This window comes from Juglans microcarpa x Juglans regia, chromosome 6D, assembly GCF_004785595.1.
Source record: "Juglans microcarpa x Juglans regia isolate MS1-56 chromosome 6D, Jm3101_v1.0, whole genome shotgun sequence".
Lineage (NCBI taxonomy): Eukaryota > Viridiplantae > Streptophyta > Magnoliopsida > Fagales > Juglandaceae > Juglans > Juglans microcarpa x Juglans regia.
Window position 1 is genome coordinate 4,493,862 of NC_054604.1, and position 8,859 is coordinate 4,502,720.

At 36.7% G+C, this 8,859-nt stretch overlaps 1 protein-coding gene across 1 annotated transcript; it reads right to left on the bottom strand.

Annotated features, from left to right (window-relative positions):
- Positions 1-1,032: 1,032 nt before the first annotated feature.
- LOC121234483 (pentatricopeptide repeat-containing protein At1g74850, chloroplastic) lies at positions 1,033-6,723 on the bottom strand. Its single transcript, XM_041130425.1, has 4 exons — positions 4,461-6,723; positions 2,693-3,007; positions 2,505-2,612; positions 1,033-1,744 (listed from the first exon to the last, which is right to left on the bottom strand). Exons 1-4 carry the CDS (start codon positions 6,317-6,319, stop codon positions 1,411-1,413), a joined length of 2,616 nt encoding a protein of 871 aa, XP_040986359.1. The 5' UTR covers positions 6,320-6,723; the 3' UTR covers positions 1,033-1,410.
- Positions 6,724-8,859: the final 2,136 nt, after the last annotated feature.

An 8,859-nucleotide genomic window follows, 5' to 3' on the forward strand; every position in this document is an offset into this window, starting at 1 on the left:
TGATTGTTAGCTATATACTTTGGATAAGATTCTCCATGTAAATTAGGTCTTCAATATCTTCTTTTATTAGTTTTTGTATTCCAATTTGAGTAATATTAGTTCTCCATAACCAACCTAACAGCTGATATTGTAGATCCTATGTACTAAGGCACCCATGCTGCTTAATTGATCCCCTTTTGCTTTAATGGACATAATGTTGGAGGCCACATGGTCAAGGGTATGGCACAATAGCAAAAGTGTTGGTAGATAGTCTATCAGGTTTTTAGCCATTATGTGTTTGTCAGCACATCACACTGCAATTTCTAACCTCTTGGAGATATACATTTGGAAGTTCATATACTCATCATCTCTACCCCACGCTTCTTAAGGGAAAAAAAAAAAGAATAATAATAAAAATAGATGTGTGATGTATGGATGATGAGTAGAATTTTTCATACAATTTGATGACATTTGCGCGGACTTGTCCGTCCTAAGCTTGTAAAAATCATTTTTTCATTCTAAAACCTACTCTATTTGATGTTAAACAATCGTTCCAGTCATCAAGGTCTCCCTGCCTCGAAATGCAAGGCATCTTCTGTCCATTTCAACTCTTTTGCTTAACCCCAAGAAAGCCCATAGGTGGATTTGGAGGTTGGAGATTGAGCCTTCCTATTTGCAAATTTAATCAATTTTGTGTTTGTCAGCAGACGACATTGTCATTTATATGAGTTTGAGACAGATCTAGTGGTATCAGGAAAAAAACCATGTATTCCACAAATCAACTCTGTTTGATGTGAAATAATCCTACCAATCACCAGGTTTTCACTCAAGAACGCATGGCATCTTTACAGTTCAAATCTGCATTGTTCCAGCATCAACTCCCTCATGTTGTTCATCAACCTCCAGAATGTGCACCCCGATAGATCACAGAAAACTTTTTTTTTTTTAAGTACAGAAAATACTTGATTTGTGCTTTCACACTCAAAGACTCACCTATCTGTTCATAATCTAAGCATATACAGTTCAGTACATTTTGAGACTGACCCGCCACCCTTAAACCATTCTGATGATTGTGATATATGAAAAATATGATGTACATTTACATATGAAAAGAAAAATCTCAGCTACAAAACCAGAATTCTATCCATCATCTTAAGTCTCCCCAATGATAAATGCAAGGACCAAAATTGAATTCGAATCAAGTTGGTATGCAGCAGCCAACCAAACCTTAAATATGAGCATCCCATGTAACATTATTTTTCCACTCTTGTGCCACACCTGACATTGGCAAGCTGGTTGCAAACCTAGTAAAGATCATAAAAACATTCCCCAGCCAATTCATCCACAAATGTTCACTTTTTCTCCATAGAAACAGAGACCGAGATTTTCTGAGCCCTTAAAACAAGAGATGGGTGCATTTTGAACTTCTCTCTAAACTGTGCTTGGAACAAGCTCCGTTTGTTTCCTGATTCTAGTTTCAGTATCAGCATCTTTATGCTGGCTACTCTTTACATCGTTTTTGGAAGTTCTTGTCCTTGAAGGATTAAAGGGGGAATTCCTCAAATCAACTATTTTATCCTTTTCGAACGCATCCGAAGATGATTCTGACAGAATCCGCTTGAGCTGTGACCTCTGACATACAATTCGACCCTTGTTCCAGCCAGCGAAAGAAAAGGATGTAGACACTTTGTCCTGCAGAAATGAATAGGCAGCCTTTGCAACCGGAAAATCTCGGGTAATTGAGTTTTTTTCCATTCGCCCCCTCCTGGTCAATGGAATATACACAAATGTTAGTCATAAAACTTTAGGTGCGATGCACCTCAATGGACAAATATGCTTTGAAGTAAACCTAGTAACCAAGTGAAATCCATTAGGAGATTCTATACAGCCACCAACCACCAACACCCATAAAAAAAAAAAAAAACCACTGTAGTCATCGAGTCAAAAACCTACATTGAATACCAGCCCAGCCCAGCCCAGCCCACTATAATTATCTGATGTGTCAAAATATGGCAATAGATCCAAGATCATCTTTTATACAAGGACCTACAGGTAATAGAAGCGATGGGTGGCTTCCGTGAGTATCTTTGCCTACAACAAGATACATAATTGTGATGCATCAGCCTGAGCATTGGCCCATGTTGGATGGGCCCCTGCCACATTCCATCAGACTTAATTTCTAGTAATTCACTTTAAAACCAAAAGAAAAGTCATCATGGCAAATGATACAGCGGATAATAATGCCATAAAATCAGGGAATTATGTAATGGCCCCAAGTAATTGGAATTTAATGCTCTACTGTATTATTTAAAAGGCTCTGCACACCAATGCAGGCCTCAGGCTTCATTACTGTCAGCCCAAGCACAGCCAGCCAAAATGTAGGAGCAGAATCAGGCTTCAAAACACTGAACTGATTGGATATTGAATCAGCCCAACCTAAAATGTAGGAGCAGAATCTCTCCCTCTCCCTGGGATAATTGTCCCAAGAAGAATAAAAAACAGATTGTGAGGGAAAAGCAGCTTACACTACAATAACACTTGCTAGTTGGGGAAGATCTTCTCCAGTCATAAACATCTCATACATATTATTGAGCCACAGTGATATTGCTGTATATGCTCCACCATCCCACATCCTGCAAAATGGTCAATGTTAAGGTGCGACAAAGTAAACTAAGAAAATGCAACTTGAAGGAGAAAATAATTACAGTGATACCTGTGTACATCAACAGACCACACAAGTTTGCTATAACGAAAGAGTTCAGGGAAAAGCCCCCTCTTTGATGCTTCATTAAGCACTCTTGCAGCCCGTTCTTTCTGGCCCAGCCACCAAAGTGCTTCTAAAAGTGTGTTGTAGAATCTCATTCCCAACCCACATCCTTCAGAATTAAGTTTGTCAAAGACATACTCTACCATCTGCCAATTAGAGTCATCATCATAATCTCCCTTGATCATCTGCCCAGTCACTTGATGAATACTTGATACCTTATTTGTCAGCATCTCATCCAGCAACTCATAGGCATCATCCCACCTGAAAGCAAGGAATCCAAGAACTAAAACACCAAACAGTAAAATGGATGATTTTTCTCTTATTACTTTAAAAAAAAAGGATGATTGGTTGGGTAGAATCTATAGAATTCAAAGAAAACACTTTGCTTCATGAGTAATCGATGCTTAGCACAAGTTGAATAGTAGAACCCCATGTTTTATTTACAAGAATGCACCAGAAACACATAAAAGCTTGTTTCCTCCATAGAATGAACAAGGTAAGAAAAGAAAAGAAAAAAGAGAAGAAAAGATAGTTAATAGCCAAGTACAAAAGCTTCATATCATGACTTGCGGCACTTTTTAGTCAGCAGTGTCTAAACAAAACCACGGAAAAAGGGCAAGGTAGGTATGTCTATTTTGAGCACCTGGGAAGAAAATAGCACATGATCCATATTTTCACACAAAAGTTGTGGACCTAAACATAACTTCGCTATTGAGTCGGATGAAACTCCATCTACATTACAAGATTCCAGCACTCAAGCTGAGACCATCTTATGTTTAGTTAGTTAACAGTCGTGTACGGCTGAGACCGAGTACTCAAGGAACTAACACTTTGCGGTGGGTACCCGCTAGAAAGATATATTTTCAGTTCGTTCTTTCTATAAGTCCCTCACACAACCGCAGAACAATCACTTTCCATGGAGAAGGATTTGGAGAAATAAGGCTCCTCCTAGGGCAGCATTTTTTGCTTGAACAGCTTCGCTGGGAAAGATTCTGACGGTAAATAATTTATGGAAACACAGGGTGATTATAGTGGAGTGGTGCTGCATGTGCAAAAAAAAGGGTGAGACTATGGATCATCTTCTACTACATTGCGAGGTTGCTAGAACATTATGGGAAGATGTTTTCATACAGTTAGAGCTAGCTTGGGTTATGCCTGTCACAGTAGTTGAGCTTTTGGCCAGTTGGACAAACCTAGGCGGTATTCCACAGATCATAGCTGTGTGGAAGATGGTTCATCTATGTATTTTGTGGTGCTTATGGCAGGAGCATGATGACCGGACGTTCGAAGACAAGGAGCACTCTCTAGAGGAGATTAGATTACTTTTTGTTAGAACTTCTTTTTTATGGGCCAAAGCTGTTGACTTCAACGGCCTTGATTTTCGTGATTTTCTTGTTTCCATTTCTTCATCCTAGATAGGTGTTACCCCTTGTATACCTTCTTGTGTACTTGGGCTATGCCTGATCTCATTAATATAATTGTTTACTTATAAAAAAAATAAAAAATTAACAATCATGTACAGTTTATGCCACTAATACACAAAGCTGGGTTTGGATTACTTATATCTTTTTTCAGTTCCTTTGAGAAATGTCACAGGCTGCTCCTATTCACACAAAACAAGTGAAAACATAATTGTAGCCCATGTCAAGAAACTACTATTGTAAATTTTAAAAAATAGTATAATAACTTGTTGAATGATTGAATGAATGCTCACCTGTCACTCTTTGCGTAAACAGCCAGCATCATGCAATAGCACATGACACTGGGCAATTTTCCTGTTGCCTTAATTTCCTGGAACTGCTCTACACTCTCATCAACTAGACCTGCGATGCAGTAAACACTTAGAACTACCTCAAGGGTCCGTTCATCAGGATCGCATCTTGTCTTTTCCATCTCAATGTAGGCCTTTACAGCTTCTTCAAATTGGCCTCCTTGCCTAAAAGCTTCAATAATACCGTTGAAGGAATCCACATTCCGTGCAACACCAGACTCACCCATTCTGAACAAAATAACTTCGCACTCCTTGTATAACCCACCCCTAGCAAATGTATGAATCAGCGAGTTGTAGGTTTCAACAGTTGGGCTGCTCCCCACTTCATTCATTGTGTTAAAGGCAACAAGAGCTTCCTCATATAGTGCAGCTTGCCCATATGCTTCAATAACCCCAGTATACGCCTTGGAACTTGGCACTATTCCTTTCTCATTCATTTTAAGCAAAATTTTCTCGGCATCCTCTTGGAGCCCTCCCTTCCCACAAGCAAATATCAACCCCTCATAAGTTTCCATATCCGGTTCAATGTTCTCCTCCACCATATCATGAAACAAAGTCACCACCTCCTTAAAATACCCACCCTCACCAAACACCTGTATCAAAATATTATATGTAGCTGCATCCGGCTCGGTATTGCTCGCTTTCATCTCAAGAAAAAGCTCACGAACATCATCATATCTCCCATTCCTCCCATACAAATTCAACAAAATGCTATAAGTGGCCGCATTCGGCACACACCCCGCCGCCTGCATCTGCCTAAACACACCCATTGCGTCTTTAATCGATCCCAATTGCGCATATGCTTCTAACAACACATTATATGACATTATATCAGGCAAATTCCCTCCTAATTCCATTTCCCTGAGAAGCTCCGAGACCTTCTCAAGATTCCCCAATTTCCCAAACGTCTCAACTAGATGACTATAAGTCGTTATATCAGGAACTATCCCTCCCTCATTCATAGTCCTAAACACCATCTCCGCCTCGTCCCCTAAATTCCTACTAGCACAAGCACTAAGCAAAGTATTATAAGTGACAAGGTCGGGCTGTACCCCTTCATGCCTCATTTCCGCAAACAATCCCAACAAACCCTCCCAATCCAATCCACCTCTCGCACAAGCATTTATCACGGTATTATAGGTTAGCACACTCGGCAAAATCATTTCCTTTTTCATTCTATCAAGAAGTTCGAGCGCAGTCTGGTACTGACCGTTTCGCCCGTAAGCGTTGATCACCGCTGTGTAGGAGAACACGGTCCTGGCCACACTATGGTTCGGCATTTCTTCAAATATCTCGCTGCACTTCTCGAGCAAGCCTTCGCGGCCGAGCAAACTGATCATGATGGTGTATATGTGCTCGTTGGGCTTGCACCATATCTGTCGCTGCATGTACTTGAAGAGGCGAAGCGAGCGCTGCCAGTCGCCGCGTTGAGCAAACTCCTTGAATACCAGCGCGAAGTCGTTGAGAGAGAGCTTGCTCTTGAAGATCTCCAGGCACCGCGCGATACTGCCCCGTGGCGGGAGGCTGCTGAGCTTGTTGATTAGGGTTTCTACGTCGTAGCTATATTTGCCTTTCTCCACGGTCACCGAGGGGTTCCCAAGGATGAGCTCCCTGGTCTTGGCCCTGGCTTTTCCGGGGCTATCGGAGGGTAATATCCAGTATCCGGAGAGGAATCTCCCGTGGATTGAGATTTTAGGGGTTTTGATTGGAAATATAAACTGGTTGGAATTAGGGTTGGGTTTGAAGAGCGAAGTGGAGATAGATGAAGGATGGGGTAGGAAGAGAGAGGGTGATAGAGTCATTTTGGTAATTTGGTTAGCATGAGCTTTAGGAAGCGTTTATGAATTTGTTTGGGATCTAAAAGGGAATGGATTTTCTCGGTAAAATTGGACAAAAACAAAACCTCTTCTTCTGTTTCTCACCCAGATTTTTTACGGGAAACTCAGGAGAAAGTGAATAACTTATTAAGTCAGGAGAAGTTTAGCTCCGGCAGAGAATACTTCTCTCTGAATTTATCATCTTTATGAAATAATTTTGACGGGAAAGTTACAGAGAATGGAGGACTAGAGCGAGGGAAAGACTCAGGAGAGCTGTAACTAGCTTGAAGAAAGGACACGTGGAGTTTTTGTGGATAACAGGGTCTTGCTCTTGGAGGGAAGATGAAGAAGAAAGGGTCGTGGGCCGTGGGCCGTGGGGCAGGTATACGGGTTACCTGCCCCGAGTCCACCCATTTTACCAAGTATAAATTATCCCTTTTTGGTTTTCCGAGAAAAATAATCAGCAACTATTTGAAGGGTAAAATATGATTTTATTTTATTAAAAAGTATTTAAATTCTTTAAATATTTATACAGGGGATTGTTATTAATCTCTTACCATATTCATATTTAGTAATTATGGGAAGATAATAAAGGAGAACAAAATCCATAGATTGTGTAAGTTTAATGAAAACGCATATATTGTTAAAGAGAAAATATATTTGTAATTATAAATTGTGTAATTGCCGTGTAATAGTTTTGAAAAAAGTGAATAAAATACGGTACTCACATAAAAAAAATTAATTTTTTTAATAATAGACTTTATTATTTTTCAAAGCGATTACACATCGTTTACACACTTCAAGATTATATATAAAATTACCCAAAAGTCTACTTGCACCCAGGGTTGGGGAACCCCTGCATATCCGAGTGTCTACATAGACGCTAGTGAAACGATGCGTTTTCACTTAGAGAAATGATATTTGTAACTATGAATTGTGCAACTGCCGCGTAATCGTTTTGAAAAAAATGAATAAAATATGGGACTCACATGAAAAAAAAAATTAATTTTTTAATAGTAGACCTCATTTTTTTCAAAACGATTACTCAATAATTACACATATCACAACTGTATATAGAATTACTCATTATTAAAATATGTGTATATATTTTACAAGATGTATTGTGGCATGCCATATAAATGGTGCTATAAATGCTTTTAAATAAAATTATTTTTAAAATAACAATATTTTATAATTATTTTATAACTTATTTATGATATAATCTCACTTCTCACAAAATAATAATTAATTTTTTCAAATTCTTATTTAAAATTTTAAAAATTTTGTAAGTGCCTTCCATTTAAAGTAAAATTATAAAAACGCAATAGAAAGATTGTACATGTATCCATACGAGCAAAATAGTAATAACATTATATTTGATTTCATATACTTTATCATTATAATAATAAGGAATATGGAGGATAAATAGACTTGAATTCTCTCTTATCAATATTTTTTTTATATTGGCATAAAAAATATATTCACTTGAAATACGTTATATTCATAGGGTGTGTAAGTTTCGCACCTTCATTTGAAGAAAGTGGATAAATCTATGATCCATATGAAAAAATAATTTTTTTAATAATAAATCCCCTATTTTTTAAATAGAATATACAAAACTTGTATATTTAATAATGGGAAAAGTCTTCTTGTAAGCGATTTCGCACATTAAATTGCACACTAATATTAAATATAAGGCATTCGTTTAATAAAATAATACGAATTGAAGATAAAATTAATTTTCGTGTGATAAAAAACCTTACTATTCTCTCAAAAAAAATTCTCATAAAAAGAAAATTGATTCTTTTACAAAACAGTAACATTATATAGATAACAGAAGAGCCCTCATTCGAAGTAAAGCCATCAGCACCAACGTAAGAGGGTGTTGATGAAGTTGACAGACAAATGACAAAAACCACAACACAAGTCTAATTCTTATGGATAAACCACAAGTCTAATGCTTATTACTTCATATTACTTATTTATTATTATTTTTATTTATTTTTTATTATTACTTTTTACATAATAGTTAAAGAAGTAATTATTAGTGAAGTTGTATATTTTTCTAAGATTTAAAAAAATATACTTAAAAGAATAGTAAAAAAATAAAAATTTTAAATACACTACAGAGTAGTAAATGAGTAGTAAGAGGTAGTAAGTCTATCATTATCCTCTTCACATATCCATCGGTTGGGACAACTCAAGTCTTCTTTTACTATTATTTAGGTCTCGTTTATTTTCAAATATAAGATGAGAAAAAATGAGATGAGATAAGTTAAGATTAAAATTAAAAGTTAAATAAAATATTGTTAGAATATATATTTTTAATATGATTTTCATTTTAGAATTTAAAAAAGTTGAATTGTTTATTTTATTTTATATAAAAATTTGAAAAAATTATAATGATTAAATGAGATGAGATAAGAATAATTATGAAAACAAATAAGATTTTAATATTTTATTATTATTTTTTATCTACCTTTTATAATTATTTACTATTATTTAATATTTTATCATTACCTTTT

Bases quoted from the DNA above. Each gene is read 5' to 3' on its own strand.
- LOC121234483 (XM_041130425.1), bottom strand. From the start codon at position 6,319: ATGACTCTATCACCCTCTCTCTTCCTACCCCATCCTTCATCTATCTCC. The intron at 2,613-2,692 runs GTATCACTGTAA...ACCATTTTGCAG, and splicing joins TGGTCTGTTGATGTACACAG to GATGTGGGATGGTGGAGCAT. The intron at 1,745-2,504 runs GTAAGCTGCTTT...TCCATTGACCAG, and splicing joins CTAGCAAGTGTTATTGTAGT to GAGGGGGCGAATGGAAAAAA.